Raw genomic sequence first — 26605 nt, forward strand, 5'->3', positions numbered from 1 at the left:
AGGGGGCATAAATCCACCTAGAATGGTGGACCCACTCACTCCAGACTGAACTCTTTGCTGAGGTTGGGGGAGGTTCTGTATAAGCTAAGGGGTGATTTGAATCTTACTCAACACGATTCAAGGAACTGAAATGTCATCACTTGCATCTGAAGAGTCATGAACACTCTCCCATGGGGGAGGTAGGACCTTTCATTTCATAGGCTGATGCCTTCATAGATCCTGTGAAATCATGGGCCTTCCCATCATCTCCGCTTCTATTTAAAAATAATCCCAGCTGGGTGAGAGAGGGAAAGAAGTGAACCGGCTATAGTTCAGGATATTCACATTCAGAAGACTGCTTTCTAGGGATTATCGACATGAGCAGCAAACAGGTAGCTCTGCCTAAGAAACAGGAGTGAGGAGTGAGGTCCTGGTGTCTTCCAACCAAGCCAACCCCCTTTGAGGGATTAATGTAGTTGGCAGTTGCCAATTTTGATCCTTATTTATAACTGTTCTCAAATTTGGCTACATTCTGGAATCATCTGAGACAATGTAAAAACAAGTACCAGTGCCTGGTTCCCCAGAGATCTGACCTTAACGGGTATGTGGTTCAGCTTCGGTACTGAATGTTTTAAAATCGTCCTAAAAGGCAGGAAACTTTGAGAAGTATTGTCAAGCATCTCCCCTTCCCCAATTTGAAAACTACTAGATATTCATTAGGATCAGTGGAAATTAAGGAGGGGGATGAAAAATGGAAGCATACAAATTACAGTCCAGGATTTAAAAGAGACATGACTCCCTACCTCGTCCACACCTCTTTCAACCCCAACCCCACACAAGGCGAAGGGGAAATCAGTGGTTGTTGACACTCAGCTTACTTTCTCACCAAGGTCGCAGGAGGCTTCAAATCTATCAGTAACAGGGATCAGTAGTCTCACGTTCCAGTCTCCCTGGCCACACAATACAGAGCGCATGCCCTAAACCATGCAAAAACACCAGACAGACACTTGCACAAGAAGATTAGCTCCATAGAGACCTGAGAAGCTGCCATGCACCACTATCCACTCGGAAGCTTGGTTTAAAGCACAGGAGGAGAGCTGATGAGCTCTTTGGAGAGGACTGTGCTTAACAAGGCAAAGAAAGCGCTACAGCCTTTCTTGCCAAGGCTGGACCATCCAAAATCTGGCCCATGGAACAGACTGGTTGTGACTCCAGTTCAACCCGCATCAGCAGACCATTTCATGCACAGTGCTCTCCTTCCTGTCTCTAGCTTTGGGCAAAGACAACTTGACAATGTGGAAAGATGAAGGAAAAGGAAGTGAGGAAATGAAAAGTAGTCTAGTGAACACTCGTGCCTTTCGGCATGGAACAGATTTGTTATCCATCAGTTGTTGGTTCCAGACCTGCTATGGTAGCGTGGTAGCAAGTTCTAGTTCAGAGAGAATAGCACCTTGCTGTCATCTCTAAAGAGAGAAAAGACTTTGGCAAGGGGACTCCAGCATTGTTCAGCTGAGCTCAGCCTGTGCTCTCAGCAGGACTGTAACAAAACCATTCCAGATGGAGAAGGTATGATGGAAACATGGAACCAGGAGCAGAAGATCCAAATTCAAGCCCATTTCTCGCCCTTCCTAGTGACCTTGATCAAGTAACCTCACTCTCTGAGTTTTAGTTCTCTGCCCTGGCACACAAGGTAAGACCATGTTCACGTTGGTAGGTCCTTAGATTGCTATACCCGTGTAACACTGGTAGCAGAAGGTAGCCTCTTCGACCTCACTGCCTGCTGGAAGGAACATGTGCAGACTCCCCTTAAAAATGATCTCGGTCTAGCTGGAAATCAAACTAATGTTAGAGTAGACAGTGTATCCAATTTCAGGGATACTAATGTGGTCTAAATGGGGCTCAAGGTGTACACATTCTCAGCTTGTGGTCTATGGTGACCATCAATCTCTGGCCCATCCAAGCTCTTCTGTACAGGCACAGACCATGGTTATAAGATAATTTCAAATTGCTTTCTAGTTTTTTAAAAGCACTACTAGAGGGCAAATTCATCATGTGAAGTTCTTTTCTTATTTCACATAGGAGCATAGTTAGTTACCTACTAACTGATGAAACACACACATGAGAAAGATAACAGCAAATATATTTCCAAAAATAGCAAGCGCAGCTCTCCCACAGTCGTCCACTGATAGCGTGTACCCCTGTGTTATTTTGAAAACTCTGCCATCCAGCCAAAGCCATGCAGAGACACACAGTGTGGGTCCGCCGTCCGCAAGCACACGAACACAGCAGGAAGTGCTCACTTTCTCCTAACTGCTTCCGCAGCATCTGCAGCTCCTGCTGAGCCTCCGCCAAGGAGACCCTGGGCGTCTCACAGCAGCCAGGGAGGGGAGGGCCAGCAGAGCTGAAAGGCAGGAAGCTGGGTGGAGCTGAGGGCAGGGGTGCCTGGGGAAGGCTAACCAGTGTGGGTATGGATTGGAAATGAAGGCCTAGAAACAGAAAGTCAGGGAGAAAGGACACAAGTCATTAGACCGAAAGGGAGAGAAAAGAACGGGTGAAAGATTGAGAAGGTGAAACTATTTCCTGACCAGGTGTCTCCCTGGGGAGTGTCTGTCATTCAATGTGGTAATGACTAAGATGGCCAAGGGGGAGCAGAGCTACCCAAGAGGCTGGCTTATCTCACCCGCTCCTTCTTCTCCCCTGCCAGGGCTATCCTGCATTCACATTCTATGCTCATCTGGAAAACAATTGGTTATAAAAAGGCAAGGTAGCATTACCATAGCTCAGGCAGCCATGAGAGCCCCATCCTAGCCATCTGGGCATGGCAGTTCAGGATGCCTCTGCCTGAATGCTCTCAGGAGCCCTGGGGTGCTGCTGCCAGCATGGGCCAGTCCTGGCCTCTGTGACAAGACTCCCCTACACCCAGAACTCCTGAAAGCAACAGGACTCACCCTGAGGAGGACAGGAGTGGACTAGGAGAGTGGGGACGCTGGCATGACTCATGCATGAAATTCAAGGCTGATGGAAACAAACTTGAGAATCCCAAATCACTGTGCTCATTCACCAAAGGAAAAATAAAAGCCTTGGCAAACTGACAGACACAGTGGCATGCAAAAATCTGTCTGAACGTTCAAATAGTTTAAGAAAAATGCTTAACATATGTGGATTCTTCCATCCTTGATGCAAACCTACTGAATCAGAAACTCTGGTCAGAAAGTTTTTTAAAAGAAAAAACTTCACAGGTGATGCTTATGCAGCCCATCTATAGATTTCAGGAAGCCTGGGAAGTTCTGATGTTTGAATCTCTCTCCTTTTCCTAAAAACATTTGAAGGGCATGTAGACCACGGAGGGAGCAGAACCCACAACGTCTAGACTTGTGGAGACTGTTCCACACAGAAGACAGTGATCGCATTCCGAAAAACATCCCTTATCCCAGGACGCTGACATGGTATCAGAGCAGTACAAGACCCTGAATTACCAAGTGACACAGCCCAGGCCTCCTTCAGGGAGGCAACTGACTCTAAAACCTTCGACCTTCTGCTCTTTTTAATCCCAAAGCACTCACAGAGATGTCTACAGTGCTTGGCGAATGGTTTTTCCCCATGATTTCCTGGTTTAGCTGGAAATTTTGGCCCAGAAACTTTGAGCCCAGAAAGAGTTGGACACATTCTTTTCCTTAAGATTTGGGTGACTTGCTCTCAAGAGGGACAAGGATGGCAGAAGAAAAGTGTTCTTCTGTAGGCATCTCTACTGAACGCAACCTTACCACAACCACGCTGAAGGCAGGCAGCCAGCCCGTCTTGTTGGGGGGCAGCAGGTGAGAATAAGGTTTGCCTGTTCTGTGCATTGCTAGTGTAGAGCTGTGATTGGATAATACACCCCCTGGTAACTAACCTGAGGCAGGTAAATGAAATATACAACTCTGTCGTTCCAAGATGTACACCATGTATATCTCAAGGATCACCGACCCATTCATAAAACCATGAAAGATAATGTAATGTGAACAGAATTCCTTCTAAGGATACTGAAGCATCCTCACCTGTGAAGGAAATAGCCCCACCAACTACAGAGGCTCCTCTGCAGAGAAAATGGGGAAAACACACAAGAGAGCAGCAGATGGAAATTTCTTTTTGCTCTCTGGCTACAATAATCCTGAGAGAAACATTTTGCCTCTTTGATTTCCAGGGTAAAATGAGAGAAAGAAATGAAGATGATTCTTTTAAAATGATTAGCCAACTACTGGTCAAAATTGGTATGCAGCTCAAAGTCTGATGTGGATTATTTATTTTTCTATGGTAGTTAAAGACTAGTCAGACCCTATTAGTGAGTTTGAATGGTCCCTTGATTTTTGTCTAGGATTCAATGTATCTAAGCTCCTAATGATGCTTTTCTTATCCCTGAAGAAAAGTCAAAGCTGGGTGAGAGGAGATGAAGCCCCTGCCCCATTGGCTAGGGCATACCTGGATGGGCCTGGCTGGCCTCCTTGGGGGGATTCTGGGGAGTTGGGAAGCTGATGGGGTTGCTGCTGGGTTCGGCCTTAACCCCCTGAGATGAACTGGTTGCTGATGGTTTGGAAGACAGTACAGCAGGATGACTTGAATGATGGATGGAATCTACAAAACCCATGAATGAAAGAACATGTTTGGTATTCTTCAAAGAACTGGAATCTGATCTTACAATGTAACCAGGGCAGAGCCTTGTTGTCAGGGAAAGCACCAAGCGCAAGCACTGTGAGCAGCTTTCATTCCTGACTTGCAGATTGCTCCTTCAGTGAGAAAAGCCACCTGAGAGGCGACAGTGGGGCTCAGAGCCTGAAACCAAGGAAAAGGCACCTCCAAAAATAGCAGGCAAGTGCAGCAGCATATGTGGACACCCAAGGAAACTCGGGGGTTCAGAAGCTGCACCTGGCTGGAGGGATAAGACACCCCATCTTACAGAAGGAGATCAATCAGACAGATTATGTGCCCGTGAGGCAGTGCGGAAGCAGAAGTCCCCATCCTCTTCTCACTCTCCCCACTGTGGTTTGCCTGGTCCAACAGCATCCAGGTGAGAGGAGACCCAGTGACAGGGTCAGCTTGTAGAATCAGGAGCAAAGCAAAGGTCCTGACCCACTGGGGCCTAGGCTCGGCATGGTTCAGCCTGACACATGCCAAGGCGTATCTATAAAGCCTGGATGTAGAAGTCTCCTCTCAGCCTAGAAAAAGGTGGCTCCACTCAGAAAGTGGAGGCTACCTGAGTGACCAGGCGACGCTTTCTTCTCTTCACAGTGTGTGTACTCGCTGGTGATGTCCATGTCAGAGCAGGCTTCCAGCTCGTCAGACAAGAAGGAGGAGCTGCTGGGAGAGCGCTGGGAGTCAGACAAGGCATGACTGCTGCACGGCGTGAGGGAGCAGGTGTCCAGCTTGGCCTGCAGGACTTCAATCACTTTCTCCTTCTCCTGCAGCTCCCTGCTAAGCCTAGTGGGGTGAAGGAGGACAACAGGGGAGGCAGAATCACTGGATGAGCTAGTCCTTATGAGGAAAACTACATAAGTCAAGGGGACCATGCCTGCAGAGAACAAATGAATTACCCATCTCTGGTTTAGGGTGAGAAGTAGGCCGGGTGCAGAGGGAGGGGGAGCAAGCGGTGCCCAGTGCACTGGCCACACGATACGCTGAGGACTCGCAGGGGCTCAGCCAGGCCTCTGAGGCACTGCTGCTCCAAGCGTGGTCCCCAGGACAGCTGGAGTCCGAGAACTGCTGGTTCCCGGTCTCCAACAACGTAAGTACAGAAACGGACGGTGAGCACTGAGAAACACAGCAGGGTGGCATTCTCACATCCTCCAAGAGGACGTGAGTAGAATCATCTGGTTGATTAAGGTACAGACCAGGTGTGTGTCTATGACAGATTAGAGATAAAAATAAACTCCTTTGTCCTGCACCGCAGATATTTTGAGGAGCACTGAGTGGTCTAAAGCACACTCATGACACAAAGGGATTTGAACTAGTAACTGCAAAGGACTCTGAGCCTGAATTTTATTGCACATAATAAGAAAATATGCAATGACTCATTGAAAACTGGTTTCCAAGGCACTGTAGCCGCCCAAGATCTGCAACATTGAGGAATTTTATTAGGAACTGTAACACAATTCTTTTTTTCCCAAGGAAAATGTGTGGCCACTAAGCTAGCTGCTAACTCCACTTGGGGGTAAGCCAACTTGGCAAAAAGCGCACCATGTACTTAAACACACAGAGTCGGGGAGCAGAGGAGATCCTTGGGGTGCCAAGCACCCTTGAAATTTGGTAAGTTTACTTTTACGTCAGACTGACTGTAGGTTACTAAGCCTGGAGAATCATTATACAAATAGAAATCAATAGAATTCTATCAAAAGAGTGTAAAGAATTAGGCTAAAAAGGACAGGAAGATGTTTCATGAACAGATGAATTCATTACAATCAGTATTTTCCATACCCCCTCCGCCCCCACTTCTGTCTTGTGAAGTTGGAGCCCTCTTGATCCCTTAGGCCTTGTTCCCAATTACTTTACCAGATTCTATCTGAATTACCTCAGAGCCAGTGGCTCGAGTCCAGCTTGATCTTTCTCACTTTTATGATCCTCTGAAAACCAAATTCAGAAAGAAACAGTAAGAAATTAAACAGGTCTCACTTTACACATTACAAGTGCACGAGCCTATTCGAGTGCAAAATAGTGACCACTCTGTGTGTGGTCAGGACATGTGGGAGACATCAGGCTGCATCTTTAGAGAACAGACGTGCAGGTTCTCCAGCGCTCACCAGGGAGAACTTCCCTGACCTGGCGATCACCATCATGACTGCCTTTGCCCCAAATCAATGCAAAAAAAGTTTAAAAGGCACTTGGCCAGATTCCCTCCATAACATACCAGGCTCCAGGCCTGCCACAGAATGACTCCCAGGTGAGAGCTCTGTGTCCCCTCACAGCTTTCACGGAGAACCTGCCCTTGCTTTAGGGAAGTGACCAACAGCCCTGTCCCACCTCTGCACCTGCACCTGGGATGTGGGCTGCTTGGCCCCCAAAACTGACCCTGCTGTGCCCTCTTGGGTGCTCTCAGGAAATTCTAAGTAAAAGACTCTAACCATGACCAATATTCCTGGCCAGTGTACTGTGACGTTCAGTGCCCAGTTCAAGTGGGCATGGTGCTGTCCTTTATTTGAATTATATTCACGTGCATTGCCGGGCAATAGGCGAAGAAACAAGAGATGTCAAAAGGTAAGTCATTTGCCCAAAGAAACTGAATGGTAGCATCAGGCTAGAGCTTGTGTCCTGCAGTTCTCGATTCAGGGCTCTTTTTATTGCCATGAAGTCCTCCCATCCCTCCGCCCTTTCTCCCCCAACACTGGATGAACTCAGTCTCCTTTCCCAAAGGGCACATTCCATAAATGATGACGTTTCTACAGTTGTAATCACGAGTTCTCTGACCCTGTGGTTCCTCCTCTGTATGGCCCACCGGCCAGTCCTGATCCCATCACGGCCCCCGGGAATGAAGCAGAAGCAGGACTTGGGTTAGCAGCTGTGGTGGAGGTGAGGTGGCCACTGGGGGCTAGGCTCTGGGAGTGACTGAGAGGGTCCCGAAGCCACGAGGCCAACTTACTGGTGCTGAGTTTGCTGGTGAGCCGTTCTGTCAGCTGGCTGCCCTGGGCGAGGTGCTCCCGGAAGCTCTGTCCCAGGTAGTAGTCAATGTCGTTGCTCCTTAGGAGGTCCTTGAAAGACTTTACCGTGTCTTTGGAGTGCCGGGTGAGGAGATGACAGATACCTCTCCCTTCCCGTATTTTCTGACGTAGGTAGGATAGTTCTCGGGCCTGGTCCTGAATCAGGGAATCATATTTCCAAATGAATGAAAGAAGAGGAAAGAGTAAGAATGGAAAATTAAGCTATGGGGGGCTTCTGTAGAGATTTCTGTGAGAACATCTCTAAGAATTCCTCAGTTTATGCTGAATTCTGGCACCAAAACCAAAGGATGTATCTAAGAGTAAATTCTGTTCTGACAAACCTGCATCAAACAACACGGTACACCACCATTCCTCCACTGTTTAGTATGCATTAGTCATGTGCCAAAGTGAAAAATAAGTTCCGTGGGGGTAAACACAGTGCTGTATTTTACTTCCCTTACAGCACCAATAGAGTGTAGACTTATAGTTGATAATAAATGCTAAATAGATTTATTGAGTAGGTACTCAATAAATACTAAAAATCAACATAAGTCCTTTCATGTCTTCTACTTCAAAGACCATCTGTATTACTTTAGACCGTATTTTGCAAAGATGGCCGTTACTCAAGCTCCCGTTCCACATGCTTGGCTACAGTGTGGCTGTGCCCCTCTTTCATCATTAGGTTGCAGTCATTCTCGACCTCCTCAAATCTGTGTGGGCCCTGTGACCACCTTGACCAAGACAACACACTGGAGGTGACACTGTGCCAAGTCCAGGAGTCACTCTTAACTCACCTGGCAACTTCTACTTCCTGACTCCTGGAAGCCAGCTACCCTGCTGAAGTGAAACTACCCTGAGAGCACCACTATGAGAGGCCCAGGCCGGGAGCAAAGGCCCCAGAAGACAGGAAGCCACGTGGAGAAAGAGGGACACCAGGGAGCACTGTGTCACCAGGCACAAGGATGAAGAAGCCATTCCAGCCAGACGTCTCAGTGACTCCAGCCCCAGCCATCATCTGACGGCGTGAGAGACCCCACATGAGAGCGACCCCTACTAAGCCCAGCCAATCCACATAAATTGCTGTTTGAATCCCCTGCTTTGGGGTGGTTTGTTACTCAGCATAGATAACCTAGATACTGAGATGGACACCTAGTCCAGTGTTTTTCAACACAAAGTATGAAAAACAATAATAATTACACAAATAGGGTTGAGAGCTTTAATATGTGCTAGGCATTATTATAAGCACTTGGATTAATTCATTTAAACCTAATAACCACCCTTAGAGATAGGTTTTCTTATTTTCCTCATTTAATAGATAAAGAAACAGGCTCAGGAAGACTAAAGAGGTTTGCACAGCCTGTAAGTACTGGAGCTAGGATTCAAACCCAGGAAGTCTGCCTCCAGTTTGACTACTTATACGTCCTGTCGCTGTGTGAAGACATTCCTAAGAGGAAATCCCAGGGACCTGGTATCTCCCAGCAGGGGTCAGGTGTCCTTTCTTAACACCCAGGACTACCAGTGAAATAGGTCCTTCTCTGACTGCCCCAATGGGTTCTCTCTTCTACCTGCCTGGGCTTCCCTATTTCACACAGAAACGTAGACATCTTCAATCAAGCAATGATCCACAGAGCACCCTCCTTACCCAGGCCACGAGGCAGATCTCAGCTCCTCGGCCAGCTTCCCTTCTGTCCCAGTTTTTGGGAGCTGGGCTTCTAGCTGGGACACCCTCTGGATCAGACTCTCCAGATCCTTTTTAGCTTGAAGCCCTGGAGGGTAGAAGGCCCCAGTGCCATCAGACAGCCACCCCTCGTCCTCATCAGTGACACTGTGCGGTGAGGATCCCTCGAGGGCACCAACGGCCTTCAGCTTTCGGGGTCTCTCCAGACTAGATGAATAATCGCTTGTAAGCTGATCACCAAAGAATCGATGCTTTTGAACTGTGGTGTTGGAGAAGACTCTTGAGAGTCCCTTATACTGCAAGGAGATCCAACCAGTCCATTCTAGAGGAGATCAATCCTGGGTGTTCATTGGAGGGAGTGATGCTAAAGCTGAAACTGCAATACTTTGGCCACCTCATGCGACGAGTTGACTCACTGGAAAAGACTGATGCTGGGAAAGGTTGGGGGCGGGAGGAGAAGGGGATGACGGAGAATGAGATGGCTGGATGGCATCACCGACTCTGTGGACATGAGTTTGAGTGAACTCTGGGAGTTGGTGATGGACAGGGAGGCCTGGCGTGCTGTGATTCATGGGGTCGCGGAGAGTTGGACACGACTGAGCAACTGAACTGAACTGAACTGGACTGAGAGGGACGGAACCCGGCTCTTCAGGTTCTGAATGACCTTGTTGGCTTTCTGCAGCTGGGCCTTCAGATCTTTGATGTTCTTACGTAGGATAGAGATGTCCTCTGACTTTCCGTATGCCCGGAGCGCCTCCTGCTTCCCTAGTTGGCTTTCCGAGGGCTTCCTCCCAGGGGGGCTGGCCACTGTGGAGCCCAGGTGTCCCTGCCCAGAGCACAGCCCCTCCATCAAGACTGTTTCCCTGAGGCTGTTGTGCTCCTCACACTCTGAGAAAAGACAAAGACATCCTCCTGAGTAAAGCTGGGCATGCTGCTGAGGCCATGCCCTTCAAGGTCTTGAGGACAATAATTACTAGAACAAAAGTTAAAGCAGTACTTGATTCAGCGCTGGCACTGTCCTAGCCTCCAAATGCCATATTTCTTGTCCTCCCAAGAGCCCTGCAAGTCAGGTGTGGTCACCTTCTATTTTACTCAGTGCTTTTCGCCTCAGTTTCAACTTGGTGGATGTCCCTATAGCTACAGTGCTTTTATAACAGGAAAACACTTTTTTAGATGTACAGTTTGCATATCCACCTGATAGTTCAGTCGGTAGCTGCCTGCAATGCAGGAGGCCCTGGTTTGATTCCAGGGCGAGGCACAGAAATGATGTAGTTCCCAAAGTTACTGAATTTAGCCAGCCATCCCGAGCAAAGCCCATGTGTGCTATTCTTTATTGTGCAGAAGAATCTGTTTCTGTCACCACTGTGTTATCCTCAGATTAAGCTGTCGACTCAGATGGATGGTGAGTCAAGGCGGCCGCTGGCTGATTGCTGGACCCACACCGACCATCCGTCTCCGGGCCGCCCTGGGGGCAGGGGCTGCTGGGGAGGAGAGCAGCGGTGGGCAGGGTGGGGGTTCACTGGAGGGTAGCTGTGCCCGGCAGGGGGCTGTTGAAATTTGTTGCAAGAATGGTTACTTAGAACCAAACGCAGGTTCTAAAATGAAATATTCCTGAAATGCAGCATTATCCACCCCTCTGACTACTGGTGTGGTCGCCTTCTGCCCCCAGAAGGACAGGCTCCGGAGAGCCGTGCATTCTGTCCGTCCTGGGCGGCCAAGGTTTAATGGGATGCGGGACTTTTCTGGTCTGACACTGGGGATCCTGGGCAGGCTGAGTGGTTGATAGCCCTGGACACGCTCAGTCCTGGGTTGGGAGTGACATGCTTGCTGTCGCCCCACCACCAGCTTGAACCCACGTGGGCCCTGAATCACAATCAGGAGTTCAGTTTCCCTAAACTAAAAGTATGGGCTTTAAAGGCTTCCTCTTAGGTGTTCCTAACCTGTTTATTTTTGCCATGAGTGTGATGAGAACGTGTCCTGGAGCCTCTGTCCTGGCCTTGTGGACTGAGAACTTGCTGCTGTCCAGGGTATCCTCCGGACCGTTTGTCAGGCCAGAAAAGCCTCCTAAGGTTACAGTTCTGATTTCCTCGTGGTGTTCTCTCCTATCTGTTCAGGTTTCTTGCTCAGAGACCTTCTTTGGGCCCGAGGTGCTTTTACACATGGCTGTGGACAATCCAGGCGGGGTGGATTCTGGAGAAGGTGAGTGAGATATTCTTTTGCATTGGCCGGAAATCATGTTTCCAGTGGTTTCAGATGTAGAAGCAGCTATTTGACGTGCCTCAGCTCTGCTCTGGTGTTCATGTGGCAAAGCCTACTTCTTAGGGAAGCTCCGAGGCCTGGCTGTGCTGGTGTCTGCTCCATTTTGCTGTCTGGATGCCCACTGCTGCCCTGTGGCTCAGCACAGTGGGGTCCTGGCACCGGGCTGCCCGGGACTGAGCTCGTTTGGAGGGTCACCTGTTGGAAGCCAGGCAGGTTCTCTGCGCGGGGTCAGGCCGATTCTGTCAGCTCTCAGATTGGAGGCTGTCTCTTGGGGTGGAGAGCAAAGTCCACATGGACTCTGGGTTCAGATGGCTGACCTTTCCCATCTCCTGTCCCTCCGCCACCGATGGAGGTGCTGCCTGGCTCCAGCCTCAGCCACCTGTGTCCTTTCTGCCTGGTGCACCCCACGCCGTCTCCCTGCTTCTGTCCGTGAGCACTGCTGCCCCACGGGGCCCTGTACGCTGGGTTCCCAGGCAGACACAGGGAGCGAGGACAGTGTCCTCCTCCTCCTGCTAGAGGCAGGGGTGCGGAGATGCTCCAGGAGATCCTCTTTCCCACCCAGGCCCCAGAGGAACACGAGCCTGCCTGGCTCCTGTTGGCACCACTTTTAGCCCCAAGGCCCTCCACGTTTGTTCTGGTAGCTTCTCTAGAAACCTGTGCATCAGCTCTTGGATCTCAGAGTGAATGGGTGGGAGGCTCCAGAGACTCTTGCCTAGGGATCCTCTTCTGATTCAGCCTGATCATAGACCCTGTCTGTTCCCAGGCTCTCCCTGAATCCTTCCCAAGGCCCCACCCTTCTAGAAGCCTCTTCAGCCCCTGAAATGTCTCCTCCCCTTGGGCTCATCACACGTACTCTCGGGTTTCTGGTTGACTTGTATTGTTCTTGTCTCTTGATGCTGGCATTCTGTCTTGGAAACTCTCCGTGGCCTGGTGTGGGGTTTCCACCTGATGCACGGCCCAGCGAAGGATTCAGGACACAGGTTCCTATGGATAGAACATGCCCCTAAGATTCACATTTTGAAGCCCTGACCCCCACTGTGACTGTATTGGGAGATGGGGACATTAGGGGATTATTTAGAATAAATGAGGTTTGAAGAAGGGGCCTGATCCAAGTAGGATTGGTGGCCTTATATGAAAAGAGAGAGGGTGATCGTACCGGGCAACAGGTGGCTGCCTACAAGCCAGGAAGAGAGCCCTCACCAGAAATCAAATCAGCTGGAACCTTGATCTTGGACTTGCCAGTCTCCAGAACTGTGAGAAAATAAATTTCTGTCTGTTAAGCCACTTAGTATGTGATATTCTGTTATAGCAGCTCAGTCTGACTAATACAAGGTGAGGTGCAGACTAAATAATGTTACTTCAAAAGCACAGAACTCACGAGGGGTTTGTATATGAAGTTGGCATTTGGAGATAAAAATAACTTGGTAATCAGTGTTCAAAAATAGGACTGTTTGCAGGTTTAGCTCTTGGCATCCCCAAAAATGTGTGTATCAGAGTATAAGAAAACAGGATGAACAGAAACCCAAGTCTTATTACCAGGATCCCAGAGGTTTCAGAAAGGAAATCTAGCAGATTTGGTCAAGACACCAGAGGGCCAGTGGACCATGGACAGGCCTGGTGTCATCCTGGTGCCGGGCAGACCCTGCTGGACCGTGGTCAGGACCCCAGGCCCTGAGGGCAGCTGGGAGGTGGGACTGGAGTAAATACTGGATGACTGGGTTTCTTAAGCATGAAGAGGGGTTATCGTACTGGCCTACAGCCTCAGCTTGTTGGTTGGGAGTTTCTCTTTTCTTTTTAATTTTTCTCGGTCCTGGGTCAGTTCGTACTCTGCTCCTGCTGGAACCGAGGAGCAGCACGTGGTCATTCTGTTGGGCTCTCGTGAGGATCCTAAGAACCATGCAGGTTGCTGCTTTTCATGCTAAGGTGTCTTGAGGATTTTTGGAGGACTCTGTAGAGTTGGGGACTAAGCAGGGCACTTCTCCCTGGAAGCCTGCCAGCCTACACTTGCACCAGACTGGCCCACGTTAAAACTGTGGCCATCAGTGAGGGGATGTAGTAAATAAAGGTGGGAGACTTAGATTTACTTCTGCCCAGGTTGCCAGTTTGCCAGAAGCCACAGTGTGTGTTGTGGTTCTGCAGAACGTCTCAAACGTGTGGGTATTTTTATGATTGTTGCAAGGAACGCTGAAGTTGTGAACTTTCACCATTTCTGAGCTTCGACCCTTTGTGTCTTCAGAGGGTGACCAGCGCTCTGCTCCCAGGCTCGTTCAGGGCCCAGCGGTGGCTGGGAAAGACTGCTGTGTTCCGCAGGGAGGGGCTGGGGTCTGGGGCGGGGCTGTGTGCTCTGCTCAGTGCCCTACTGTTAACACCTGAAACGTGGGTTGGATCCTCAGTTACCTTTTATTTATCAGCGCACCTGTGCTTGTCATTTAATTTCATACTGAGAGTCTAAGCATATGATTAACCTTGAGGCTCCTCTTGTAATTACTAGTGATTGATTCTGTTTAACCTTGAAATCAATAAGACGAGCCTCGTGGTGTGGCGTGCAGTCCGTAAATGGGGTTCTGTAACAGTAGCATTACCGGTTTGTCCCCAGAGCACATTGGATGGAGCTCCACATGGGACCCGTTTTATATCCCTGCTCTCGTGTCCTGTTCCTTACGGGACTTGCGTTGCTACCCCAAGTGCCACCAGCGTGCCCTGGCCCCAGCCGGCAGGGCGGGACGTGCAGCCATCGGTCTGGGAGTGCCGAAAGGTGAAAACACTTCAGGCTGTTCAAAGTATATCTTATATATCTTACAAGTGCGCGTTGGGCCTTAGGGATGTTATATCGAAAAGCCCAATTGTACAGTTACCATGGGAACCCTATTAGAATAGATTGCTTGATTTTGGGGGGACGGCGATCTTGCATCTTGACCAGAAATCTAATGAGTTTTAACTGTTTTCACATTCCTATGCTGACTTGCTCCACCAAAGCATTATTTCTTCACCCTCCTCCTTGTTTCCAGCTTTAAGACGAAATAGGAAAAAAGTTCTCTGGTGGTGGTTTAGGAGAAGTCTCCTAGAGAGACGTGACAGGTTTGTATGGCAAAGTTCGTGCGGGTGATGGTGGCGGCGGGGCAGACAGGCATTTTCTTTTGATGACTCGGGTGCGCTCCTGTCCCTCCCTTGTGCCCTGGGCGTCAGGTGTGGAAAGAGGTGTGCACCTCTGTTTGGTCCCGTGTTTGCAGGCGGGCGATTGGCTTCTGAAAGGCCCTGGGTTTACCGGATGGAGAGCGCAGGTGGGTGGGCAGGGCGAGATCATAGGACCCTTCCCTCCACACCTATATTCCTGTCCCTGTCTGGGCTCAGCAACTGTGCACTCCTAAAACTTCCTGGAGACTCCAGAGTCATACATCAGTACAGTGCTGAAAAGGTTTTAAATATTTACTATTTCATTTAAGCAACACTAAACATTTTTGTTGCTCAAGTGTTGTATTTAATATATTCTTACTGCTTTTCTGTCTCCCTGTTCTATAAATTACAGGAAAGGAGTGTTGAAATCACCAACTGTTGCTAGAGATGTGTCTGTTTCCTATTGTGTTCTCTGTTCTTGCTTTATCTGTTTCAAAGTCTTTTATTCGGTGCATGCATATTTAGAATTTTTATGTCCTTTTGGTGAATTAACCCTTTTGCTCTTAATGGCCTTTAGTCTTAGCAATTTCCTTGTTTTGAAATTATGTGTTTGATATTCAGATAGCCACTCCAGCTTTCTTTCCATTACTGTTTCTGTGGTGAATGTTTTCCCGTTCCTTCACATTTTATCTTCACATTTAACACATGTTTCTTATAGACAGCTTGCTAATCGTAAGGTCTTTTTAAAACTGAAGTACTCAGACTACTAACATGTTACGTAATTACCAGTGTGGTTGGGTTCAAGGGCACCACCTTGATATTTGTTTTCTCCTTGTTCTGTTTGTTCCTTCACTCTTCTCCCTCCGTTTTCCTGCCTTTATTCAGACTATTTGAATATATTTTTAAAATGATTTCAATTTACCATGTATCTACATTGGCTCTTATTGGCTCTAGGGTGTATAATGTTCATAATGAGCTCATCATAGTCTGCATTCCCATTGTATTATTCATCGTCATGTACAGTGTAAGAACCTTCCATGAGTATATTTCAATTTCTCTCATCCTGTTTTTTGGGGTATTATATTTAGTTGGAATGTTTTATTTCTACATATGTTATAAACTCCAAAATATACTTTTATTGTTTTTGTTTTAAGCAGTCCGTTGTCTTTTAAAGAGATTAAAATTGGAAAGACACTTTTATATTTATTTGCATATTTACTATTTGCATGCCCTTCACTCTTGGGAAATATGAATTTCCATCTGGTAGTCCTTTTTTATGCTTATGGAACTTGCACCAATGTGTCTCAGATAAAGGTCTGCGGAGAAGGCAATGGCAAGCCACTCCAGTACTCTTGCCTAGAAAATCCCATGGATGGAGGAGCCTGGTAGGCTGCAGTCCGTGGGGTCGCTAAGGGTCGGACACAACTGAGTGACTTCACTTTCACTTTTCACTTTCACACATTGGAGAAGGAAATGGCAACCCACTCCAGGGTTCTTGCCTGGAGAATACCAGGGAAGGGGGAGCCTGGTGGGCTTCCATCTATGGGATCACACAGAGTCGGACACGACTGAAGTGACTTAGCAGCAGCAGCAGTATATGAATTGGCTTACCTTTGTTTTTTGAATAAGGCTTTATTTTCACTTTCATTCTTGAAAGATACTTTGCCTCTCACAGAGTCTAGATTGACCCTTTCCCTGTTTTCACGCTTTAAGTATGTTCCATTGTATCCTGCTTTGCATAGTGTCTGATGATCAGTTTGCTGTCCCTCTTAATTTTGTGCCTCTGTGTGAAATTGTCTTTTCCCACCTCTTCTGACTGTTTCTCAGGTTTTCTTCTTTAACACTTCTTTTCAGCAATTTGTTTATGATTTGTCTTGGTTTAGTTCTTTATGTTTTCGTCTGCTTTGGTTTCATTGAGTTTCTTGCAATAGTGTGTATAGGTGTTAATCAAATATGAAGGAATAGTAATTGTTTCTTCAAATAATTTTCTGCCTTTTTCTAGGACTCCCAATTGCATGTGTGTTAGACTGCTTAATGTTGTCCCACGTCTTCCTGTGGTCTTTTTCTCTCTTCCTGGATAGTTTAAAAAATGTTGTGTGTTCATTTTCACTCACTTCCCCCCTTCTCTTGTATCTACTTTGTTTGTCACATCAGATTTTTCAGTTGAGATAGTCTATTTTCCATCTGCACTCCATTTGGGTCTCTCTTACATCTTCTATGTTTTTCATCATGTTTCTGTTTTCTTCTCTCTTCTTGAACATATGAGACATATTCATAGTAGCTGTTTTAACCTGGGCAGGCTAGCTTCAGTGTCTGGGACCTTTAGTGCATGGATTTCGTGACAGCATTTTGGCTGACAGAAGACTTCTCTGTTTGTTTTCTGATTCTTTGCTGTATTTAGATCATTGTGTTTGCCAGAGGACCATGTGCTAGTAACAAAAATTGAATATGGCAGGAAACCTAGACTAAGGAGAGCTTGAAGTGAAAGTGAAGTCGCTCAGTCCTGTCTAACTCTGTGACCCCACAGACTGTAGCCTGCCAGGCTCCTCTGTCCATGGAATTCTCCAGGCAAGAATACTGGAGTGGGTAGCCATTCCCTTCTCCAGGGGATCTTCCCGACCCAGGGATCAAACCCATGTCTCCTGCATTGCAGGCAGATTCTTTGCCATCTGAACCATCAGAGAAACCCAAGGATAGCTTTTGCAGGTCCAAATGAATCTGAAATAGAGCCTACAGATGGCCGTGATGAAAAGGGAAGAGGGTGTGATTAGTGACTGTCACCATCCAGGAGAGAGAGACCTTTTCCTGTGGAGGAGTTTGTCTAGGAATTTTAGAATAAGGGATGGTAAGCGATTTAATGTTGGCTTAAAAAAAATGCAGGAATGGTTTGGTTTGATTTTGTTTTGTTGTGAGTCCTTGGTGGAAGCCAAGCGTATCACAATGTTGCTCGGGGAACTGAGAAGGATGGTCCAGGTGGATCGCACTGCTGGCCCTCCTTGACGCAGGGTCAGGGCACAGGGAGAGGCCTGACTGCAGGGGGTGTCTCAGGGTGGGTCTATGTCACCCGGCGTTCTGTGGAAGCAGAGGGCAGCTTCAGGGTGGCCGCTGGAGCCGTCCCACATGGTCTTGCTCAGCTCTGACTTCTACTGGACGTGAGAGGCACTGGGGGAGAGTGGAGTGCCCCAGGTCAGGGCTGCAGATATGGCTGTTCCTCGTCTGATCTCTGTGCCCACTTGTCTCTGTTGAGAATGGCCCGGCCCCAGCAGCCCTGGCCCCCTGTGGCTCTTGCTCCTCCCAGTGGCCCTACCTTCTGGGCTCTGGTGTTGCCTCATCTTCCCAGCATCCCCCGGGATGAAAGGTGGGAGCAGCCAAGTCCTGAGGGGGCTCACCCTCTCCTGCTGGCCTCGTGATGCTCCTGTTCCTTGTGTGTCGGCCTGCTTCCTGTGTTTAAAGGGCCTGGGGGGTTTCCTGCTTATGTTAGGTAGATCCAGGTCAAGGCTGGGAGTGACATGGGTGAGTGACACATAAGTATTTGGAGATGTTGGTAGAAACAAGTTGAGCTTCTGTTAAGAAATTTAAAGCATGTTACTGGGGTTTTACTCCCAAGGAGGGATTCCCAGGTGGCTCAGTGGTAAAGAATCTGCTCGCCAATGCAGGAGACCTGGGTTCAATCTCTGGATCAGGAAGATCCCCTGGAAAAGGAAATGGCAATCTACTCCAGTATTCTCCATGGGAAATCCCACAGATAGAGGAGTCTAGTGGGCTATTGTCTGTGGGGTTGCAAAGATTCGGACGTGATTTAGTGACTAAACCACCACCACCTCTAAAGCCAGCTCCATATGGAAAGGACAGAATTGGGAAGTCAGAGAAAATTAAGGGCATTTTCAGTTCTTGTCACCGCTGTGATTTTAAATGTGTGGCGTCAACAGAAAGGTAGTTTGCTGAGGACTCTGACATTGGTGTTTCATGCTGTCTAAGAGGAGACCAGACCGTGGAAGAGTGCATTTCTCCCAGCTGAATGTACAGCCTGCAGCCTGGACCTTCGTCGCTGATGTTTAACAGAGCTGAAGACCACATTACCTGCCGTGTTGCCATCTGTCCGGCCATGCAGAGAGCTCTGCACATGAGAGCTGAACCGCTGTCTGGGGGCGCTGTGAGCCGCTCTGCACGTGGCGCAATGGGCTGGGCTCTCTCCGCTGGGCTTGTCTCCCTGCCGTGTGCACACCTGGGAAGGTCAGCAAACGCGAGCACGTCCCTGCGCTGTGCGCCTGGACCCAGCATGGCGCTGTCAATCAGCTGCGCTCCCGCATAAACTAGATGCTGGCAGAGCGTGCCCGTGTTCACAGAAGAGTGTGCCGACGTGGGGGTTGCGTCGGGGGTATGCCCACACCCGCATGGGTGTCACACGAGCATCCGGAGCGCGTGGCTGAGACTGCGCTGATGCTGCCTGGGGCGTCCCCCGCTGGCCAGTGCCTCCTGTCGTGTGTGAGAGCTCACAGCGCCTGGTGACGCCGTGTGTCTGCAGTTCCTGCGGAACTAAAGTCGAAGTGCATTCACTCACGAAGTTTGCAGTTACATATAAATTTTATTCTGCACGTACAGATATCCATAGTGTGCTGGTTTCCAGTGGGAGACTGATCTGTTTTTGTTTTCAGTCTCAGATGATTGAGTTTTGAAAGTTTCTCAGCATAATATTCAGCTTCTGGAAAAAGTGTTCCTTGCTCTTTCCCATCACCAGGTACACATTTCCAGGTTTTGTCAGTTTTCCATTTTGTGGAATTTTGACTTCAGGGTTCTTTGCTAGATTAATTTGACCTTTCCTGTTCTTCTGATGCAGATGTTTTCTTTCCTTCTTTCTTTCCCTCCCTCTTTGGTCCTCCCCTTTTTTACTTTCTAAAATTTTGCGTTGTTTGAAGCCCACTGAGGAGCATATGAGACGCACGTGTAAGCTGTGGAGGGAAAGTCACGAGCAGGACCCCTGTCACCTCTGCACCAAGTGGCGTTTGTCTGGGCCCTCCTCTCCTTCCCCAGCCCCGAGCAACGCGCACACTCGGTTGCTCAGGATTTTGTTTCATCAGTTTAAACATTTCATTTCATTTTCTTCTGGTTTCTGAGGCTTCTGTGTAGATGTCAGCTGTCAGCCTTGTTGTTGCCCCTTTGACGGTAGTGGGAACTTTTTACTCTGGTTGCTTTTAAGATTTTTCTCTCTATTTCTCTGTGGTTTGAAACTAGTTAACTGTGTGGTTAGTTGTGAGTTGTCTTCATACTGAACCCTGTTTGGAGTTTGCTGAGCTTCTTGAGTCACGGGGTTGGTATCTGTTACTCTCAACGCACTGATTCAGGTGTGTCTCTTCTTCCTCTGCCTGCTTTCCTTCTGGGGTTGAATCACAGGAGTTGGAGAGTGGAGTTGGGGAGTAATTGTCTGCATCTGGTCAGTGGGTTCTAGCAGGGACCCTTGCTTTGGGCGGGGATATTTCTATAGGCCTCCCCAAAAGCCACCGTTGATTCACCTTCCAGCTGTGGGGATGTGCTTCCTGGCTGTTTGCTGGAGCCGTCTCTTGAGGATTTTGGCGGCGCCTGTTCTGAGTCTTTATCTAACTGTACTCACTGCGCTGTATGAATCAGTGCAAACAGGGATTGGGTTATTGAACCAGGGGACAGATTATAGTGAGTCCCCTGTGGAGGCTAATTACATTGGCGACACAAAAAGCACGTGTTTATAACATAGAGGTTCTAGCCACACACAGGTGGGAAACTTTACTGACTAGAACGTCTTTCTCCTGGCTTGATTGCAGACAAACCTCTGAGACTTTGCTACTCTGGAGCTCTTTGGGGGTGAGGACGATTCTGAATCACATCTTGCTGTCAGAAAGACAAGTGTGAGAGCTTTGCACTTTCCCACCAGCCCTGCTGGCCCAGCTCCACGGTGGCTACAGCCAGTGGCCTGTCCTGTCTCGCTCTGCAGCAGGCATCTCTCGTGTTTGGCTGCTTTGCCAGATTGAAAAGTGTTTCTCTCAGATCTTCCCGCCTGTTCTCAGGTGTTTCTTATTCTCTGAAGTCAGTTAAACTTTGCCCAGCTGTAGGGGTGGATAAAGAATGAGGTTATTTTCTGCCATGACATATTTAAGCTGAAGCTTCCCAAGACATCACAGTTCTTTCAAGACCTGACACTTCATTTTCAGTACCAGCCTGCCACCCTCTCTCCTGCTCCGTGACAGACTGTCACTGTAGAGCCCGGGACTGAGTTGGTGCCTCAAGTCGTGGGACGTCTTCAGGTTGTGAGGCGGGAGCTGTCGGCAGGGTGGGCTGAGGACCCATGGGAGGCCGCCAAACCCCCAGGGGTGACCCGGGCCAGAGCCCCTGCCACCAGACCTCCACACGACTACTTTCCTCGCGGATGTTCACACAAGCAGTCCTAAGGGTAGTTAAAAGTTAGGGGAAAGGTGGCATTTTTTCATTTTTTTTATTCACGGTAGATTATAATCAGCTCATTCCCTGTCCTTATTGACGTTCAGGATGCCACGACTGCCGTGGGGATGCTGTGAGAGTTGGGCAGTCAGGGGCTCAGGTGTTGGCCTCTTGCTGGGATCCTGTGGGTGATATGGATCCCTGCTCACGGGGTCACATTCTGAGCACAGGGCACCATGGCTCCGGGTCCTCGTGGGACTCGGGGTTCACATGAGTCTCTTGAGTCCTCACAGGGACTTGAGGTTCCTGTGAGACTTGGGGGTTTCCTCAGGACTCAGGCTTCCCACGAGATTTCGGGTTACACAGGGGACCGGGGATTCCCTTAGGACTCAGGGTTTTCCTGGGACTTAGAATTCGTGCGAGATTCTGGGTCCCGGGGGACGCAGAGTTCACGCGAGATGTGGAGTTCCCATGGGACTCAGGTTCCCGTGAGAATTGGGGTTCTCACGAGACCTGGGGTTCCCGCGAGACTCAGGGTTCCGGGCGTTGTGGACTCCACTGCTCTCTCCGAGGTGAGTGCCTGGAACCTGGAGGGGTGCCTTCTAGTTTCAACAGGCGGGAGAGGCCAGTCAGACTTGAGCGCAAGGAGCTGTGGAGGGGGCATCAGGCGGCAGGGTCCGCTGTGCGCGTGCGCATTCCCCGGGGCGGCTGCGGTCAGCAGCGGGGTGTCCCCGCAACAATGCGCGGGGAGGCCAGCTCCTGTGCGGCCCACAGCCCCGGGGGGCCTCCCCGCCGTGGCCGTTGCTCCCACCTCAGGAGCCCCCGGGGGTGTCGTGCCGCTTCCGGAGCGGCGAGCGGACCTGGGGCCGGGCTTGAGCTGCCGCTCAGGGTCACCCACAGCCTCCCTCCCCCTTCTTGGGGCCTGGGCCCTGGCGCAGGAGCCGAGCCGGCCAGACTCTTTTAGGAGGCCTGTGACCCCGAGGACCAGGCGGCAGGCTCGGCCGGGCGGAGGAGACCTGCGGTGTGTGTGCTGCCCTGCTGGCGCGTGGTGTCCGCCCAGCGCTGGCGCCCAGCGGAGCCCAGAGGCTCCGGGCCCGTTCGAGCAGAGGAGCTGGAAGGAGGGGTCGTCCTGCAGAATTAAGACTTCCTGGCTGCTTTTCCAAATCCTGCTCTGGTGGCTGTGGATGCAGAGTTCTCATCTTGCCTCTGACTCTTTGGACTCCTCGCGGGAGGTCTGGGCCTCCTTACTCTTTGTAACCTGCTTTCTCTGATCATTGGTGCATCTGGCCTTCTGGCCCCTGGTACATTGGTTGTTAAAGAATAGCTCTTCCTTCACCAAATACTCAGACGTTCTCTGAATTGCCAGAAGAGGGGTAAGCAGCATAACCTGCTCAAACTAACGCCTTGGAATGGAGCTTCTCCCATCTTTCTCCCAAAGTCCCTTGAGAGGAGGGGGCCTGGGGGCAGTGGCTGGTGCTTCCCGGGTCTGGGAACCCAGCAAGTGGGAAACGTCTTTGAAGTCTCCTTTTTCACTTTAATAAAAATGTGGTTTTCGTGTATCATTCTCATTTTGGTGTTAAGTTTTTCTTCCCTGAAATTAATCAGGTAGGCATGTGTACAGTGTTTCACTTGCAGTTTCGTGTGCGTAGGCTCCCCTGTGTACCCTGAGAGTGTGTGCACTCAGCTGTGAGCGTGCTGTGACCCCAGCCTCTGACTTCACTGCAAGTCTGTGTATATTTGAGTCTGGTCTGCAGTGCTTTGGTTAGTCAGAAAGCTTTGTAGGGAACATTTTTAATGTCGTCACTAATGCACTTCTAAAAAGACCTTTATTGGTCTCACTGTAGATTGTTCTGGTATCATGTACCAATTTTTGGCAAGATGCAGAGGTATTTTAGCTGAACTGTTAGATTGGATATGTGTGCAGTAGTTGTCACTTTGATATTGTACCTGGAGATAGTTTTCAAGAATGCTTGAAGCTCCAAGAAATTTCTGGAGTAGTTTTTTAAGCTGCACATGTGTTAGTTTTATGCACTTTCTCTGTGGTCTGTTTCTTTTACTCACACACACACGAGTTTGTATTCCAACTGCTCCCTAATTCCTGTGTTTTTGCACAAATTCGCAACAGCCTTTGAGCTACAGAACAGAAAAGCAGTTACCTTCCTGCGTGACGTATACCTTAGTTTGCTAACGAGAACAAAAATGAAAACTTTAGAAAGGAAAACTGAGTTTTAAGTATAGTTTTAAAATGTAGATGGTGCCTCTTTTTTTTTTTTTTTCTAGAAATGGTGGTTTTAAAGACCAGTAAACAAATTTCCTAAACGTCACTCTAACACGGCAGCTCTGACAGGCAGGCATTTTCTCAGCTGTTTTTATAACATGCTGCTTGTAGCGGGTTGTTTAGATGACTGGTGAACGCTTATTTAACAAGACGCACGTGTATGTGATGCTGCAGAGCTGAGCTCCGCCCTGGTCCTGACTCCCCAACCCTTCTTGTGACGAGTATTCTTCAAGACCAAAGTGTGGTTAATCAGGACGGTGCTCTGCCGTGCAGGGCCGGCTCCAGTGATGAGAATGAAAAAAAAGCACGGATCGCATGTTCTAAAAGTCTGTATAAACTGGGAGCAGGAAGAGCACAGTATTTATGGGACCCCCACACCAGCAGGTTTCATTTGAAAGCCTAGCCATGTCTCTAATGCAGAACCTTACATGTCAGGGCCATAGCAGAAGGCTTTGGGGTGATTATTATTTTTTTTTAATTACAAAGATAAACTTTATTTTGTAGAGCAGTTTTAGGTTCACAGCAAGGTTGTGCAAAAGGTACAGGGAGCTCCTATGTGCCCCCATCCCCTCCCCACCGTCACTCTCCACACACACACACACACACTCATACATTTGTCCGTTGTTTACGTCAGGGTTTACTCTTGGTCTTGTGCTCTCCACGGGTTTTGACAGCTGTGTTCAGTATGATGTCCTGCTTCCACCACCACCACAGCCTCCAGAACGGCTTGCCCACCCCGAAGATCTTCTGTGTTCTACTGTTCCTCCCTCTCTTCCCCCTACCCTGCAACCACTGTTTTTTTTTTATTTTTTTAAATATCTCCACATAATTGGAATTACAGAGTACATAGTCTTTTCAGAAGCCTTTTCAGTCTTCTTTCACATAGTAATATTTAAGTTTCTTCCGTGTGTCTTCACGGCTTGGTGCCACATTTCTTTTTAGCAGTGACTAATAGTCCGTTGTCTTGTGTAGCACTTCGGCCGCTCACTAAGCGAAGAACGTGTTGATTGCTTCCTAGTTTTAGCATTGTGAATAAAGTGGCCAAAAACATCCATTTGCAGGCTTTTGTATAGACGTGACGTGATGTTTTTGCGCAGCTTTTGGATCTGTTCTAAATTTGATATACCAGGTAGCAGTGCCAGTATTTTGTTTGGTAAAATCATTTCAACCAAAGTGAAGCCTTCTTCTTGGTTGTTAGGGCATAATTGACTGAGCCGTATTTTGACTCTTTTGGTGGAAAGTGACCTGGTGAAATTCCACGATGGAGACCCCGGCCTGGTGGCACTGTGAGCTGGGTCTTAGCCACTGGCCTGGGTTTTTCCCTGGCGTTTTCCTTCTTGACTCACACACCTGGTGGGGACCAGTCCTGTCCGCTTTCTTCTCTACCCTCTTTGGCCAGGTTTATTAAGAGGTGATCGGTAGGAGTATTTTCTCTTCTAGGGGTTTGACACGTGTGTTTTTCCTAGTTAAAATAACCCCTCACACCTGATTGTTAGGTGGGCTGATCTTGAGTAGCAAGGACAAAGGTGCCACTTGTTCAGAACTGAGATTTTGAGCTTGCCATTTTATTCCTGTTAGGAACGACCTGCCCTTTGTCGATCCTTGGCATGATTTGTTGTTGGCCCCCACGCTCTGTGCAGGCCGGTGGAGCTGGTTCTGAGAGTGCTGAGGCAGCCGCCTGCGTGCTGTGAGCCGAGCCCCGGGTGGTGTCCGGGGCCAATGCTGTGTTGCCAGGTGTGTGCTGCTGCAGATCACCAGGGAGCACGGCGGCTTCAGGCCGAGCTTCGGAGTCCTCGTGGTCCCTCAGAGGTGGAGGAGCTGGAGTGTGTGGCTGTTACTCAGTCCAGAGGCAGCCCTTCCAGCTCAGGAAGCTGGCTGGCTGCCCTTTCCCTGCATTCCAGGCCAGTGGCCTCTGAAGTGCAGCCAGTCTGGGCTGTGCTCAAGAACCTGGCATGACTTGGTTACATGCAAGGCCCTTCTCCCAGAGGAGCGAGGGGCCTGAGATTGCTCATCCTCGCAAGTGGGGGAATCCCTCGTGCCCCTGCGCACAGAGTCACCTTCATTGTCCTGCCCTGGCTTGCCTTGCACACCTGGATGTGTCTCTCCAACCTTTCCTTGGAGTAAGGGTGAGAGTTGGATGTGTCCCGAGCAGGACCGTCGTCCTTTCCAAATGCAGGAGTACCTGGCCCACCCCATTCATGGCTTTTCCCATCTTCTCCAGCTGGGCCCACAGACTAGCCCAGGGAGGCTGGTGAGAACCGTGTTACTAGTCCTGTGTTATCGTTGAGCAGAGTGAGGCCTGGGAGAGGAGTGGACTCTGCCGCTCGCCCTTTCTCTTGGTGGGCTGTGTGCCAGTCTTGCTTTCTGTGGCAGTGGTGGTCCGTGTCCTTGAGGGGGGCAACACTGACAAAGCCCTCCTGGCAGCTGTCCTTCTTCCTGGACACTCAACACAGGTGCCCACGGGCCTGGGCCCCGTGCCAGCTCTGAGCTCCTGCTTGGGCCTTGAGTCCCGGGACACGTGCGGGGGAGCCCAGGCAGTCGGGCACCGACAGTGGCTGCAGCATCCTGTTCCCAGGGGGCGGCGGGGCCTGCCGCGTGCCTGCAGTCCCCGGGCGCTCCCGCAGGTGTATCCTGAGGCTTGGACTGTCTGTGGTTGGACGGTGGCCAGTCTTGGTTCCTACAGTTTTTTGAGCTTCTTCCCTGAACGTCTGTGAGTCTTTCAGTAAGTTGCTTTTGTGCTTAAATTAGCCAGTGCCGGTTTCTCATGCCTGTAAGCAGGAGTCCTGCCTGCAAAACAGCCTGACGGAGGCCAGTGCTTCTGAGCGAGACTGGGCAGGCGGCAGGGGGCAGGGAACAATTGGCAAGTCCTTACTTGGTAGAGAAGCAAAGCTGCTTTCTTCTTATCCCACTAACGCGCCCTTGAGCCTTGGGAGTGATGCTGGCGCCCTGTGGGGCTTGGGGAACGCCACTTGACCTCTTCAAGGCATGGCTCCTTTTTCTGTCCTGGGCTCTTGGGAGGCAGAGGAGGCGATCAGCGTGGCCTTACATAGGGAAAGAACAGTTGGCCAGGTGGCGGTGGTCAGGCTCTCTCTCGCCCAGTGGCCGGTGGCTCCTGCCCCACGTTTTGTGAGCACGTGGTTATGTAACAGCTGAGGTCACTTTCAGCCCTGCGCATGCTCAGCACCCTGTGTAAGCACCACCCAAGATGCTCTCGCGGCTGGGTTA

General features: G+C 49.5%; 1 protein-coding gene across 1 annotated transcript in view; it reads right to left on the bottom strand.

The window, feature by feature from the left end:
• The window catches only part of LOC129541572 (myomegalin-like), a 45867-nt gene extending 19923 nt beyond the window's left edge, over positions 1 to 25944 (bottom strand). The window contains 14 exon segments of the mRNA XM_088835009.1: positions 2280 to 2465; positions 4438 to 4590; positions 5210 to 5433; positions 6521 to 6572; positions 7586 to 7822; positions 9287 to 9551; positions 9947 to 10209; positions 10768 to 10802; positions 14243 to 14319; positions 18775 to 19014; positions 20880 to 20984; positions 21611 to 22164; positions 25010 to 25198; positions 25842 to 25944. Coding sequence (XP_088691135.1) covers positions 2280 to 2465; positions 4438 to 4590; positions 5210 to 5433; positions 6521 to 6572; positions 7586 to 7822; positions 9287 to 9551; positions 9947 to 10209; positions 10768 to 10802; positions 14243 to 14319; positions 18775 to 19014; positions 20880 to 20984; positions 21611 to 22164; positions 25010 to 25198; positions 25842 to 25944 — 2683 coding nt within the window.
• Between the last annotated feature and the right edge of the window lie 661 nt (positions 25945 to 26605).

The sequence above is a fragment of the Moschus berezovskii genome, chromosome 4, assembly GCF_049115385.1.
Source record: "Moschus berezovskii isolate FMDL1 chromosome 4, NW_MosBer_1.0, whole genome shotgun sequence".
NCBI lineage: Eukaryota > Metazoa > Chordata > Mammalia > Artiodactyla > Moschidae > Moschus > Moschus berezovskii.